This window comes from Chlorocebus sabaeus, chromosome 11 (genome assembly GCF_047675955.1).
Source record: "Chlorocebus sabaeus isolate Y175 chromosome 11, mChlSab1.0.hap1, whole genome shotgun sequence".
In the NCBI taxonomy this organism is placed as follows: Eukaryota; Metazoa; Chordata; class Mammalia; order Primates; family Cercopithecidae; genus Chlorocebus; species Chlorocebus sabaeus.
Window position 1 is genome coordinate 47,199,454 of NC_132914.1, and position 15,065 is coordinate 47,214,518.

General features: G+C 41.2%; 1 protein-coding gene across 11 annotated transcripts in view; it reads left to right on the forward strand.

Moving 5' to 3' along the window:
- The window catches only part of SPATS2 (spermatogenesis associated serine rich 2), a 172,715-nt gene that overhangs the window by 122,680 nt on the left and 34,970 nt on the right, over nucleotides 1-15,065 (forward strand). For 10 of the 11 annotated variants that reach the window (XM_037997182.2, XM_008003144.3, XM_073020704.1 and 7 more), the window contains 3 exons: nucleotides 5,726-5,805; nucleotides 12,509-12,617; nucleotides 13,714-13,763. In XM_037997182.2, the coding sequence (XP_037853110.1) occupies nucleotides 5,726-5,805; nucleotides 12,509-12,617; nucleotides 13,714-13,763 (239 nt within the window). Of the gene's footprint in view, nucleotides 1-5,725; nucleotides 5,806-10,918; nucleotides 10,937-12,508; nucleotides 12,618-13,713; nucleotides 13,764-15,065 lie in introns of those variants that run through there. The other variant, XM_073020708.1, reaches the window with a different exon arrangement.

Sequence of the window (15,065 nt, forward strand, 5' to 3'; positions counted from 1 at the left end):
CTCAACCAACTTGGCCGAGACTGGAGCAGGCGCAGATAGCAGAGAGAAGCCAGACAGCAGGAGCAGGCACTTCCTAGCCTGTGAGGGCAGGGAGGCCTTCCTATGGCCTCAAGTGTACAGGGATGCCTGAGTGTGCAGCTATGGTTTGGGCAGCTGCAGGTGGGAGATGGGGTCTCTTGCCTGCTTCATGGAGCGGGAGGTCTGAGTCTACAGCCAGTTTTGGCAGTGGCACCTGGGGAGTTCCTGCCCCAACTCAGAAGAGGTAGGGCTCCTGCTCCCCCACCTCCACCCCCACCCCCGCCCCCTGCCCACTTTCAGGCTCCACTGAGTGTGTATCCCTGGTGGCCTAGTGGCACCTCCTTGCTGAAGCCAGTATGATGGCAGCAGCAGGCCATCTGGAGTGGCTGCTGCCATCAAAATGTGAATAATATTGTTACTCAACTTGCTTTATGTATGTGTAAGGCGTATCAGTAGATTATAGCAAGAATCTGAGATCCTTAGAAGAAAGAGTATATCTCAAGATACTGTTAAAATAATGGCAACTTGAGAACTAGTATATTTGATGAGTTACACAGCACTAGTGTAAAGCCTAAAACCTGGACTCACTTTGATTCTACAGTAGGATTTACTGTGTGACTTTGGGCAAGGAGTAGTACCATGACTGATTTTCTCATCAATATAAGATTAAGAGAAGATATTCTGGGAGGGATTATAATTCCATTTTTCTCCTCGCTTGTCAGAGGGAATAATTTGCCATTATGTTAACAAAAGAAAGATACAAGCAATCCAAAACTCTTAAGTTTTTGGTTGTTGAATTCAGATACAAATTCATTAGCCCCCATGAGAATCCTTAGACTTGGGTTCCACCACCTCAGGCTCAGCTATTTCTATGTCATTCTCAGTGCCTAAAAACAACTTTTGCCTAATTTTTGAAGCCAGCAAAAACAATAACAAAACCCATAGTATTTACAAATATGTCATTTGTACTGTAAATAACATACTTTTTCTAAAATATACCTACACTTGTCTCTGTAGTGAGCAGCCTAGAATTTGAGCACAGGGTTTTCTATGATAGAAATAATCTGCTCATGAATAATTGTATCAAATTCACTTCAGTGCGTCTAAGAGCCTTACTGTGTGTTCATGTTAGCTCTGCCAAACCTCTTTAGATAGGACCCGAGGTGGTGAGCTTTTAATAATTTTCACTCCACAATAGTGTTATTGTGAAGGTCTAACGTATGTGTTTAGTATCGTACAGTTTGATAAATCAACGCATTGTTGTTATATTGAGATGGTTATTCATTTTTTTACCAGTCTCTTGCACTAGACTGTAAAACTCTAAGAGGGCATGTGTCTTGTTCACTGTTGCATCCTAGTGTATCTCAATGCCTGCAACAGTACATGGATATACAAAACACCTCTTAGAGACCTTGGTGACATTTCTTTTGTATGTATACCAAGAAGCAGAATTGCTGGATCATATGGTAGTTCTATGTTTTATCTTTTAAGGAACCAACATGTGGTTTTTATTGGGGCCGTACCATTTTGCATTTCCACTAGCAGTGCTCCTGAATTCCAATTTTTCCACATTCTTGCCACATGTGTTGTTTTCTGTTTTTTTAAAATAAATAAATATGTACCTTGGGTATAAATATAATCAGAACTTTAAACCAAATTCTAAAACATTTAGTACAGTATGATCTTCAGGTTAAATTATAAACTAACAGCAGAATGACACTGTTTTAAAGCTTGTCAAGACACCTGTTCAAGTTTGATTTAACACATGGAATAATCAGGCTCAGCTATTTCTGTGTTATTCTCAGTGTCTAAAAACAACTTTTGCCTAATTTTTGAAGCCAGCAAAAACAATAACAAAACCTGTAGTATTTACAAATATGTCATTTGTACTGTAAATAGCATACTTTTTCTAAAATATACCTGAATGTGTGCTATTTGAAATAATTCCAGCCAGCCTGACCAACATGGTGAAACCCTGACTCTACTAAAAATACAAAAATTAGCTGAGCATGGTAGTGCATGCCTGTAATCCCAGCTACTCGGCAGGCTGAGGCAGGAGAATGGCTTGAACCTGGGAGGTGGAGGTTGTAGTGAGCCGAGATCACACCATTGTACTCCCAGCCTGGGCAACAGAGCGAGACTCAGTCTCCAAAAAAAAAAAAAAAAAAAAAAAAGTAATTCCAAAAAAAAACTTCTGAAATGGTTCCTGATGTGAGTGAAATAAATAACAAAGCTCAAGCTCAAGGCTTCCTCTTTTTTTTTTTTTTTTTTTTTTTTTTTGAGGTGGAGTCTTGCTCTGTCGCCCAGGTTGGGGTGCAGTGGCGCATTCTCAGCTCACTGCAACCTCTGCCTCCCGGGTTGAAGCAGTTCTCTTGCTTCAGCCTCCCTGGTAGCTGGAATTACAGGTGTGTGCCACCATGCCCGGCTAATTTTTGTATTTTTAGTAGAGATGGGGTTTCACCATGTTCACTGGTCTCGAACTCCTGACCTCCAGTTATCTACCTGCCTCAGCCTCCCAAAGTGCTGGGATTACAGGTGTGAGCCACTGCACCCAGCCTAGACTTCCTCATATTCTTTATGAATCTTGCCTGAGAATTTTTTTTTTTACCTGAACACCCAGGATGAGAGATTTTTTTTTTTTTTTTTTTTTTTTTTTTGAGACAGAGTCTCACTCAAGCTGGAGTGCAGTGGCGTGATCTCGGCTCACTGCAAGCCCTGCCTCCCAAGTTCACACCATTCTCCTGCCTCAGCCTCCTGAGTAGTTGGGACTGCAGGTACCCGCCACCATGCCTGGCTAATTTTTTTGTATTTTCAGTAGAGATGGGGTTTCACCGTGTTAGCCAGAATGGTCTTGATCTCCTGACCTCATGATCTGCCCGTTTCGGCCTCCCATAGTGCTGAGATTACGGGCGTGAGCCACCGCGCCTGGCCAGATTAGAGAATATTTAACAGCACTTTTTCCTTAAAAATGTATTTCTGATAGAATACATGCTCTTGTATCACAGCTAAGTATTAATAAAAAGATGAAATCCTGCCTTATTTCCTACCAATAGAATCAGGTAAATCTTAAGCTTTCTTTTCATGAAAAAATAAGAGTTTAAAAATCACTATTGCTGATAGGAATTAAAAATTACTTTCTATATAATACTAAGAGACATTTAGGCTCCAGTTGATTAAAGTAAGGTTTTGCATCTACTTGAGGTGTTGGTTTAAGTTTAAAAAGGCAATATCAGCTAGTGAGTAGACAAATTAAGATTTTAGATTATTGCTTTCTCTTTTTGGTGACCTCGTGTCATAGAATATAAATGCAAAATTGTCATTTGTGCCCTCCTGACCTGTATAGACCATCTCAGTGCCTCCCATGCCCTCTGGTTTAAGTAAGTAATGGCCAGTGCTGGCCATTGGGCAACACTGGCAGGAAATTCAGAGGAAGGGAGGAGAGTGAGGTAGGAACATTTATTCCTCTAATCTTTCTCTGACAGGTAGCTGTGGGCTTGAGTGTGTCCGTTGGCCCTCTGTATACCAGATGAAACAAAAATAAAAGGGCCCTTTCTGTCTTTGGCTCCTGTAACTGCTCCCTCCTCACACTCAAGTCTCAATTAGCAATGCACACTGCTTAAAAGCCAGCAAAATGATAACAAGAGGTACAGCCCTATCTTGGGTGGTTTCACTACTCTCTGCTAGCACATTTGAAAATAGTCCTGTTATTAAACTCTATTAAGATTGCCCAGTTTGAGTATGCCATTCGCTTCCTGTTTGGGATCCTGACTGAAATAGCCACTTTATGTATTTTTAATCATTATCCTAACAGTATTCCAGATAAATCCTAATTATACTAATTTGTTTTGGCCAATAATTGAGTGTTTGCAGAACTACCCTTTGGTTTTTTGTTTGTTTGTTTCTTGAGGCAGGATCTCTCTCTGTCACCCAGGCTGGAGTACAGTGGTGCATTCACGACTCATTGCAGCCTCAACCTCCCAGGCTACAGCTGTCTTCCCACCTCAGCCTCCCAATTAGCTGGGACTATAGGAACGTGCCACCATGTCTGGCTAATTTTTCTCCTTTTTGTAGAGGCAGGGTTTCACCATATTACCCAGGCTGCTCTCAAACTTCTGGGCTCAAGCGATCCACTTGCCTTGGCCTCCCAAAATGTTGGGATTACAGGCGCGAACCACCATACCCAGCCTACCCTTTGTCTTCCTTGCAGTTTGTGTCATCTAGTATGTTGTTAAAGGAAAAAAAACAAAACAAAACAAAAAACAGAGCTAGATGAGTATAAGAGGCTAGTAATAGAACCCAAAATGCTGTTTTATGTTCCCTCTTTTCCCTAAAAGAGATTGGTGGTTTGATTGACTAATAAGTGTATTATTGATGTCCTCTGTATCATCCCACTGCTCATTACTCTTTGAGGGAGGATACATTAAAACATTCGAGTTATGTCATTTAGCTGATCTATAGGAATTCTGAGAAGGTTCTAAATAGTGCTTTGGTTTTATAAGATCTTTGTTTTTGTAGACTGTGTCTCTCTTTTCAATTAATAAAGATAATTGGGAGTTAACCATATTTATAGTCATCCAGAAAACTCAAGCTTAAATACTGAGTTTGTATAAGTGTTACCCGATTTTTCATTTGAGTAACAGTCTAGAAATGGCCAGTATTAACAAAAGTTCAATCTAAATTAATTCAAGGTTTAAGATTAAGCCGTGAAAGAATCTTTAATTGAAACATATCTGTAATAACAGCAAAATAATTTGGAAAGGGTACTAGAGTATTACCGTGTTTTTTTTGTACCCCTTTTCTCAACATTTTTCCTTTTACTTGCCTTGTTGAAATTCTAACTCCTAAGCTACTTCCAAGTACAGTGCAGAGATCAGTAATATTGTTATCACCTGGGAGTAAAAATCCCTTGCCACAGGCCAGACTGCTGAATCACAACCTACATTTTAGCATAAGATTCCCTAGGTGGTAAGTATGCACATCAGAATTTGAAAAGCACTCTAACCATATCCTGAGATTGTATCTTACTGGGTTAAAACAAACCTGTTGAGTATTAAAGCTGAAGTAATTTATTGATCACATAGTCAGGGGTAAAGAAACTGATTAAATTTGCACATAGCCTTTTTCTTTGTAAGTACAGAGAAACCAGAATCTTTTTTTGTAATCAATCATATTGAACTGAGTTTTTCTGTAACCTACAACTTGGATACCTTGCTTCATCAAGCTTTATATTAGGGACACACACATGAATGTATTCATGGGTTTATAGTCTACAAACATAACACATATGGTTCCATCTAGAAGAGGAAATTACTTTGTGTTATTAATGCTACAGAAGCTTCCATCCCACTCACATTTTCAGATTCTTTAGGGTTAAATTTTACCATGGGGAACTATTACTTGCAACATTTTTAGAGGACCTTAAGGTGGGATAATTAACAACAATATCAAGGATTACAGGACAGTCTAATATAGTTGATGTATTTAGTGTTTACCTCAAGCTGTGACAGTTTTTATTAAAATTAAAATTTTGTATTATAAGTTTAATTCAGAAGGCAGTTAAAGTTATCTATGTAACAGAATTTGCCAAATAGCAACTAAGCTGTTAATTGTTTTATGGGACAAAAGCAGCCAGTCTTGGCCCTTCTGTCTTAGGGATGGATTACATTTGAATCATGTTGAATATATTTTTCCTTTCTTATTCTTTCAGATTCATCAGGATTCATTTTTGATTTGCAGTCCAATACTGTACTGGCCCAGGGAGGGGCTTTTGAGAACATGAAAGAGAAGGTAAGACTAGTCACTATGGATAGTAAACTTGACTGTCATAGGAAAAGTTAGGTACTAATATGACTAGTGGCTACCACAAACTCATTATGAGAGTGAAATTTTTTTTTTCTTTTTTTGAGAAGGAGTCTCGCTCTGTCACCCAGGCTGGAGGGCAGTGGTGCAATCTCGGCTTACTGCAAGCTCCCCCTCCTGGGTTCACGCCATTCTCCTGCCTCAGCCTCCTGAGTAGCTGGGACTACAGGCGCCCGCCACCACGCCCGGCTGATTTTTTTTTTTTGTATTTTTAGTAGAGACGGGGTTTCACCGTTTTAGCCAGGATGGTCTCTATCTCCTGACCTTGTATTCCGCCCACCTTGGCCTCCCAAAGTGCTGGGACTACAGGCGTGAGCCACCGTGCCTGGCCAAGAGTGAAATTTTAAGAATAAAACAATGCCACTATATATCAGAGTGATGGCCATAAATAGGTTCTGATTGCACAGAACCTATTAACAGAACCTATTAAATGCAAACATTTTCTTTGCCTGTCTCCATGTATATTAACTCTAAATTCTCTTGAAGATATTCAGTATTAATTAGTTTATTAATATTTATATGCCTGAGTGTATCTCATTTGGCAACACTTCTTAAGGAACAATCTGAATAGGATCTTCCCAAGTACTTGAAGAGCATTCTTAAGTCCAGGAGGCTTCAGAGCCAAGACAAGAAATAGGTCTTTTGTGGGTTTTTTTGAGACAGAGTCCAACCCAGGTTGGAGTGCAGTGGCATGATCTCAGCTCACTGCAATCTCCGCCTCCTGGGTTCAAGTGATTCTCGTGCCTCAGCCTGCTGAGTAGCTGGGATTACTGGGGTGCATCACCATGCCCAGCTAATTTTTGTATTTGTATTGGAGACAAGGTTCTCCATGTTGGCCAGGGTGGTCGCGAACTCCTGGCCTCAAGTAATCCACCCACCTCAGCCTCCTAGAGTGCTGGGATAGCCACCACACCCGGCCAGAAGTAGATCTTCTAAGGAGCATTCTTTTGGAAGAAAACCAAGTGGTTTTAGTAATGTAACCCTCAATGAGCTATATTGAGAAAAATATAAAACAAAAGCTTTATGTGCTTTCTGTCTTTTTTTTTTTTTGAGACAGAGTCTTGCTTTGTCGCCCAGGCTGGAGTGCAGTGACGCAATCTCAGCTCCCTTTAGCCTCCGCCTCCCAGGTTCAAGTGATTCTCATGTCCCAGCCTCCTGAGTAGCTGGAACTACAGGCATGTGCCACCATGCCTGGCTAATTTTTTTATTTTTAGTAGAGACGGGGTTTTGCCATGTTGGCCAGGCTGGTCTCAAACCCCTGACCTCAAGCAATCTGCCCCCTTGGCCTCCCAAAGTGCTGGGATTATAGGCATGAGCAACCGCACCCGGCCTCTCTGTCTTATTTTTTAAAAGAATTGTTGACTATGGAGTCCTGTACAGTGGTTGAGTACTATACATACTCGTATTTTTAAATTATCAGAACCTTACCTTTATCGTAGAGTCTGTAAGTTTGGTGGTTTTTGTTTTGTTTTGTTTTATTTTGTTTTTTAATGAGATGGAGTTTCACTCTGTCACCCAGACTGGAGTGCAGTGGCATGATCTCAGCTCACTGCAACCTCTGCCTCCCAGGTTCAAGTGATTCTCCTGCCTCAGCCTCCCATGTAGCTGGGGCTACAGGCACGTGCCACCACGCCTGGCTAAGTTTTTATATTTTTAATAGAGGGGGTGTCTCACCATGTTAGCCAGGATGGTCTCGATCTCCTGACCTCGTGATCCACCCGCCTCGGCCTCCCAAAGTGCTGGGATTACAGGCCTGAGCCACCACTCCTGGCAGAGTCTGTTAAGTTTTGCCTACACTTCCATTTTTTAGGGATCATTACTATGATTGATACATATTAAGTTGCTCATCTCAAAAATGTATTAGCCTTCATTGAATTACAGATTGTATACCTTCTCACTTGTATGGTTTTTAAATTTTTGTTTTTATTTTTATTTTTTGAAACAGAGTCTCCCTCTGTCGCCCAGGCTGGAGTGCAATGGCGCAATCTCGGCTCACTGCAACCTCCGCCTCCCAGGTTCAAGCGATTCTCCTGCCTCAGCGCCCCCGACCTGAAGACATTTTTAAATATAAAATACCTAGAAATAGCCGGGTGCAGTGGCTCACGCCTGTAGTCCCACCACTTTTGGGAGGCTGAGGTGGGCAGATTACCTGAGGTCGGGAGTTTGAGACCAACCTGACCAACATGGAGAAGCCCCGTCTCTACTGAAAATACAAAAAAGACCGCCGGGCGCGGTGGCTCAGGCCCGTAATCCCAGCACTTTGGGAGGCCGAGACGGGTGGATCACAAGGTCAGGAAATCGAGACCATCCTGGCTAACACGGTGAAACCCCGTCTCTACTAAAAAATACAAAAAAAAAAAAACTAGCCGGGCGAGGTGGCGGGTGCCTGTAGTCCCCAGCTACTCGGGAGGCTGAGGCAGAAGAATGGCATGAACCCAGGAGGCGGAGCTTGCAGTGAGCTGAGATCCGGCCACTGCACTCCAGCCTGGGCGACAGAGTGAAACTCCGTCTCAAAAAATAAATAAATAAATAAATACAAAAAAGAAATTAGCTGAGCATGGTGGCGCATGCCTGTAATCCCAGCTACTTACGAGGCTGAGGCAGGAGAATTGCTTGAATCCGGGAAGTGGAGGTTGCCGTGAGCCGAGATCACGCCATTGCACTGCTGCCTGGGCAGCAAGAGTAAAACTCCGTCTCAGAAAAAAAAAACACCTAGAAATATGGGATGAAAGATAATATACATCATTTTGAATGTATAGCTGAATATAAGAAGTAAGGGAAATCCCTAGAGGGTACTAAAAACCAGAATAGTGAGCTTGAACTATTAATAGGTAACTGTGGCATGTTTTGCCAGTCTCAGTAACACAAGGGTTTTACCACATAGTGCCATTAAGCCCAGTAATGCCAGCACTTTTGGGAGGCTAAGGTGGGAGGATCCCTTGATCTTAGGAGTTTGAAATCAGCCTAGGCAACATAGTGAGACCTCATCTTTACAAAAAATAAAAATAGCCGGATGTGGTGGCACATGCCTGTGGTCCTAGCTACTCAGGAGGCTGAGGTGGGAGGATTGCTTGAGCCTGGGAGGTCGAGGCTGTAGTGAGCTGAGATCACAACACTGCACTCCAGCCTGGGTGACAGCAAGACTGTCTCAAACAAAACCAAAAAACCCAAACAAAAAGATTGGAACTGAGGTCTTATGTAAGCTTGCCATTTTAAAAACATTTCACCTTCAGGGAAAGGGTAAACTAGAATAAATCTGCCCACTGACTTTTTTTTCTTTTCTTTTTTTTTTAATGGAGGCAGAGGTTGGAGGCGGAGGTCTGTCAGGGTTGGAGTATAGTGGTGAGATCTTGGCTCACTGCAACCTCTGTCTCCCAGGTTCAAGCAATTCTGTCGCAGCCTCCCAAGTAGCCGGGATTAGAGACGTGCACCACCACGCCTGGCTAATTTTTGTATTTTTAGTAGAGACAGGGTTTTACTATGTTGGACAGGCTGATCTTGAACTCCTGACCTCACTCGAGTGATCTGCTTGCCTCAGCCTCCCAGAGTGCTGGGATTACAAGCATGAGCCACCGCGCCTAGCCCCACTGACTTTTGAACACAATGTTCTTACTATGTGGGTTTAGAGAGATACGTTTAAAGGGTAAAAAGAATTATAAATCTTAAATTTTATCCAATGGTTTTATCATTAGTAATATAATGGTAATATTATATTGTAGGGTGGTTATTATTTTGAGTATTATAAAATAAAGCAAATTATAAAATAATGTTTTTAGGAACTAGAACTTTTGGTTAAGAGAGAAGAGATACATGTTTAAAATAAGATGAGAAAAGATCTTTTAATAGTACATTTGAATTGAAGATGTCAATGTGAGCTCATTATTTTACAAAAAAAATCTCCTAGATTGAGCCACGAAAGAGTCTAAAAACAATGACTCCGCAATAGTAATAAGCACACCTAGCTCCTAGATACTGATTTGTCTTTTTTTTTTTGAGACGGAATCGGAGTCTCACTCTGTCACCTAAGCTGGAGTTCAGTGGCATGATCTCGACTCAGTGCAAGCTCCGCCTCCCGGGTTCACGCCACTCTCCTCCCTCAGCCTCCCGAGTAGCTGGGACTACAGGTGTCCGCCACCACACCTGGCTAATTTGTTTGTATTTTTAGGAGAGACGGGGTTTCACAGTGTTAGCCAGGATGGTCTTGATCTTCTGACCTCGTGATCCACCTACCTCGGCATCTGCCCACCTCTGCTGCCCAAAGTGTTGGGATTACAGGTGTGAGCCACCGCTCCTGGCCGCTCCTAGATACTGGTTTCTAACTACCATTCCTCATTAAAAGGAACCAGAGCTTCTTTGAGAAATAATTAATTTTGCATTCTGCAGTAAGACAAGAAATAAAAATTGTAAGAATTGGAAAGGCAGAAAAAAACTGCTGTTATTTGGCCGGGGCAGTGACTCATGCCTGTGATCCCAGCACTTTGGCAGGCTGAGGCAGGACAATCACTTGAGGCCGGGAGTTCAAGACCAGCCTGGGCAACATAAGGGGACCCCCATCTCTACAAAAAATATTTATAGCCAGGCCTGGTGGCACCTGCCTGTAGTCCCAGCTATTCAGGAGGCTGAGGTGGGAGCATCGCTTGAGCCCAGAAGTTAACTATTGCAGTGAGCTGTGAATGCACTACTGCACTGCAGCCTGAGTGACACAGTGAGACCCTGTCTCAAAAAACAAATGAAACCCCTTCTGTTATTTATAGGCAATACAGTTATCTACATAGAAAATCCAAGAAAGCAACAAATTAATAGGACTAATAAGAGTTCATCAAGGTTGCTGGATATAAAATGGATATATAAACATGAAAACAAAATATACAATTATTGTAAATTTTGTATGCGTGTGTGTGTGTGTGTGTATTTTTTTCTTTCTTTTTTTTTTTGAGACCGAGTTTTGCTCTTTCACCCAGGTAGGAGTGCAGTGGCACAATCTTGGCTCATGGCAACCTCTGCCTTCTGGTTTCAAGCAGTTCTCCTGCCTCAGCCTCCAGAGTAGCTGGGATTACAGGTGCGCACCACCACACCCAGCTAACTTTTGTATTTTTAGTAGAGACGGGGTTTCACCATGTTTACCAGGCTGATCTCGAACTCCTGACCTCATGATCCATCCGCCTGGGTCTCCCAAAGTGCTGGGATTACAGGCATGAGCCACTGCGCCTGGCCCCTTTTTTTTTTTTTTTTTTAAATTGAGATGGAGTCTTGCTCTGTTGCCTAGGCTGGAGTGCAATGGCGCAATCTCGGCTCACTGCAACCTCCACCTCCCAGGTTCAAGCGATTCTCCTGCCTCAACCTCCTGAGTATCTGGGATTACAGGCGTGCGCCGCCATGCCCAGCTAATTTTTGTAGAGACAGGGTTTCTCCGTGTTGGTCAGGCTGGTCTTGAACTCCTGATCTTGTGATCTGCTCGCCTTAGCCTCCCCAAAGTGCTGGGATTACAGACATTAGCCACCGTGCCCGGCCATATATTTTTAGTCTCAAAAAATATGAAATACAGGCCAGGTATGGTGGCTCAAGGCCTGTAATCCCAGCACTTTGGGAGGCGGAGGCAGGTAGATCACTTGAGGCCAAGAGTTTGAGACCAGCCTGGCCAACAGCAAAACCCCATCTCTACTAAAAATACAAAAATTAACTGGGCATGATGGTGCATGCCTGTAATCCTGGCTACTCAGGAGGCTGGGGCGCAAGAATCGCTTGAACCTGGGAGGTGGAGGTTGCAGATAGCTGAGATCATGCCACTGCACTCCAGCCTGGGTGACAGAGTGAGACCGTCTCAAAATAAATAAATAAGAGATGCATTTATCAACATGGAAAAAATCTAAAAAAATAATGCTATGTGAAAAATATAGGTTGAAGATAAATACATATATGATATTTATGTATTTATGTAATGCAAAATAATAGTGTATATTACCTATGGATATATGCACATATCATAAAAATGCAAAAGCACGTATGGAAATAATACCAAGTTCAGGATAGAAATCTCCAGTGAGACGAAGAAGGGAAATAGGACTTGCTAGGTGTTCATGGGGGCTTCAATTATATTTATTTTGTTTTAGTAAACTCAGTGTCATGGAGTGTGTGTTAATTATGTTTTATATGCCTGAAATAGTTTATAATTTAAATTGTTTGTATAAATTATCTTTATTTTTACAATTAAACGATACAAGGTAAAATATATTTCAAAAAATCTTACACAAAAATATAAGTTGTTTTTGTTGCTAGTTCATTTAACTTTCCACCTTTCTCTATAGTATGCTAAAAATGAGGAAATGTTGATGCTACATTAATACCTGATACCGAAATTAAACCACCTTTTCTTTATATGAAATCTAGCATATAACTTCTATTTCTAGCAATGTTCTGCATTTCTTAGTTTTGAAATTAATTTTTCACATGCTGGTATCAGTCATCTATTAATAATTCCCAGTGAGATGGTTGTATGTACTGTCGCTGATGCTAAAGAGTGATACATATTGTTAAAAATGAAATATCACTCTTTTTGTTATTCTCTGTATAGGCCTCAGCTGCCTAGTGACCTACTAATGTTAGAATTAAACGACCCCATCATCTTTTCCAGATAAATGCGGTACGTGCAATAGTTCCCAATAAGAGCAACAATGAAATCATCCTGGTTTTGCAGCACTTTGATAACTGTGTGGACAAAACAGTACAAGCATTCATGGAAGGTAATCCTGACTTAGTTTTAAAAATAAATTTATATTTGTTCAAATAGAATTTGCTTCAGACTTTTATAACAGTCAGCAATCCAGTAATTCATAGATGATATAGCAGACCCCATGAAAACTTACCATGACATTTGACAATACCTCTTTCAGCCCTAGAAGCTGAAATAAGCTATGTGGTGTCTATAGTAAGAGACAAGCTGAGAAAATTCCATCGTTTTGCGCTAAATGTTCTCTAATGGCATTTAAGAGGAAATCATGTGGCCGGTGGTGTAAGGGACTTGATTGGAGTTGGGTTGAATAAGAATTTAAGAGACTCTTAATAACAAAGTAGTGATTCAGTGGCTCACCAACAGATGGCAAATTCAAGGACTCAGTATTGTCTTGCGGATTCTAATATTATTAGTTTGGCTGTGGCAAGTGACTCAAATGTGTGGGTTTGAATTTCCTTATCTAATATGTAGAAGAAAGACAGGCTTAGTCAACCCTTCAGATTTATAGCATTGAGAAGTGTTTTATAAACTTCCTTCCATGTAACTTGTTGGAGAAAAACTGTCTAAAGCTATTGCGTCTTTGAATAATAACATCAGGTTAGGTCTCCCTGTTTTTATTTTCCTGAGTCTGCCAGCATAGGATACACAGGTTTGAATACTATAAGGTTTTTCTTTATTTTCATCTTCTTAAAAAATAATGTTAGTGTTTGGGTAATGTGCAGCTGTCTCCAAAACAATATAGCCAAGGTGGTGTGTAACTGGAGGGGAAAGGATGGCACCTTGGCTAAAACCAGTGTGCCATCCCCTTTGTATTTGGTCTAAGATGTATAGATAAGAAAATCTTCAAAATGGCCCAGCTACATTAGTCTCTTCTTAGAAGAACTTACTGAGGAAATTACTTGGAGAAGAGGGTCTAAGTAGGCAGGTATTCCAAAAGGGAAGCATGGCATGATTATCTCATTATATTACTCTAGACCCGATCCTTAATTTTTCCTGTTAGGAGCTTTGTAAATTCTCCAGCAATTACAAAATAGGAGGACACTGACTCCTGCTTGACTACTGTGTGTGGGGTAGGAGACAAAATCTGTAACTGGTTTCTCTTACAGGTAGTGCCAGTGAAGTACTCAAAGAATGGACAGTAACAGGCAAGAAAAAGGTAAAATTAATTACATTTAAAAACATGATGTTTATATTATTTTTTAAAATTTAGGCTCTGCAAAAATATTTGAAAGAAAAGGTTTACATACATATCTTCAGTTTACCTGGTTAAAAAACATCTTTGGCCAGGTGCAGTGGCTCACACCTGTAATCCCAGCACTTTGGGAGGCCAAAGCAGCTGGATCACTTGAGGTCAGGGATTCAAGACCAGCCTGGCCAACATGGTGAAGCCCCATCTCTACTAAAAACTAGAAAAAATTAGGTGTGGTGGCACGTGCCTGTAATCCCAGTTACTCAGGAGGGCGAGGCAGGAGAATAACTTGAACCCAGGAGGCATGTAACCTGTTGGAGAAAAGCTATCTAAAGCTATTGCGTCTTTGAATAACAACATCAGGTTAGGTCTCCCTGTTTTTATTTTCCTGAGTCTGCCAGCATAGGATACACAGGTTTGAATACTATAAGGTTTTTCTTTATCTTCATCTTTTAAAAAAATAATGTTAGTGTTTGGGTAATGTGCAGCTGTCTCCAAAACAATATAACCAAGTTGCAGTGAGCTGAGATCGGGCCACTGCACTCCAGCCTGGGTAACAGTGAGACTCCATCTCAAAAAAACAAAAAAAAACAAAAATATATATATATATATAAAATTTGACATTGAAACATAGCTGTGTCTCTCAGAGTACCACACAGTCCTCTCCATGTGATTTAAGGCAGGAAACAGAATGACTTTGCTGTGGTGCAGTTACTAGTCAGGGGTGAAAAAGAGAGCAAATCAAGGAAAGCAAGAGAAAGCAATCTAATTGAGTGGTTTTCAACCATATTCATATCAAAAATCAGTTAAAACAGTTCAGATTTTTGGTCAGAAAACTGGGTTGTAGTCCTAATATTAATGAACTTTGGCATAAAGCTATTAGGTGCTGGCCAAGCACAGTGGCTCATGCCTGTAATCCCAGCACTTTGGGAGGCTGAGGTGGGAGGATCACTTGAGCCCAGGAGTTCAAGACCAGCCTGGGCAACATGATGAGACCCGATCTCAAAAAAAAAAAAAAAAAACTATTAGGTGCCTCGCAGAGGGGTCCAGTGTTCTACTTTGGGAGGTAGAAGGCACTCAGGCTATGGGGTCAGTCAGAACTGAATTCCTACCCTGTTCCACTGTCTGCTGGCATTGTGACTGATATTGCTTAACATTTATGTGCCTTAGTTTGCTCATCTCTAAAATAGGAAGATAGCTCTAATAAATACAAGTACATAATACAATGCCTAACATATTAGTTCTCGTTCCTTTCTCCTTATTTACTTA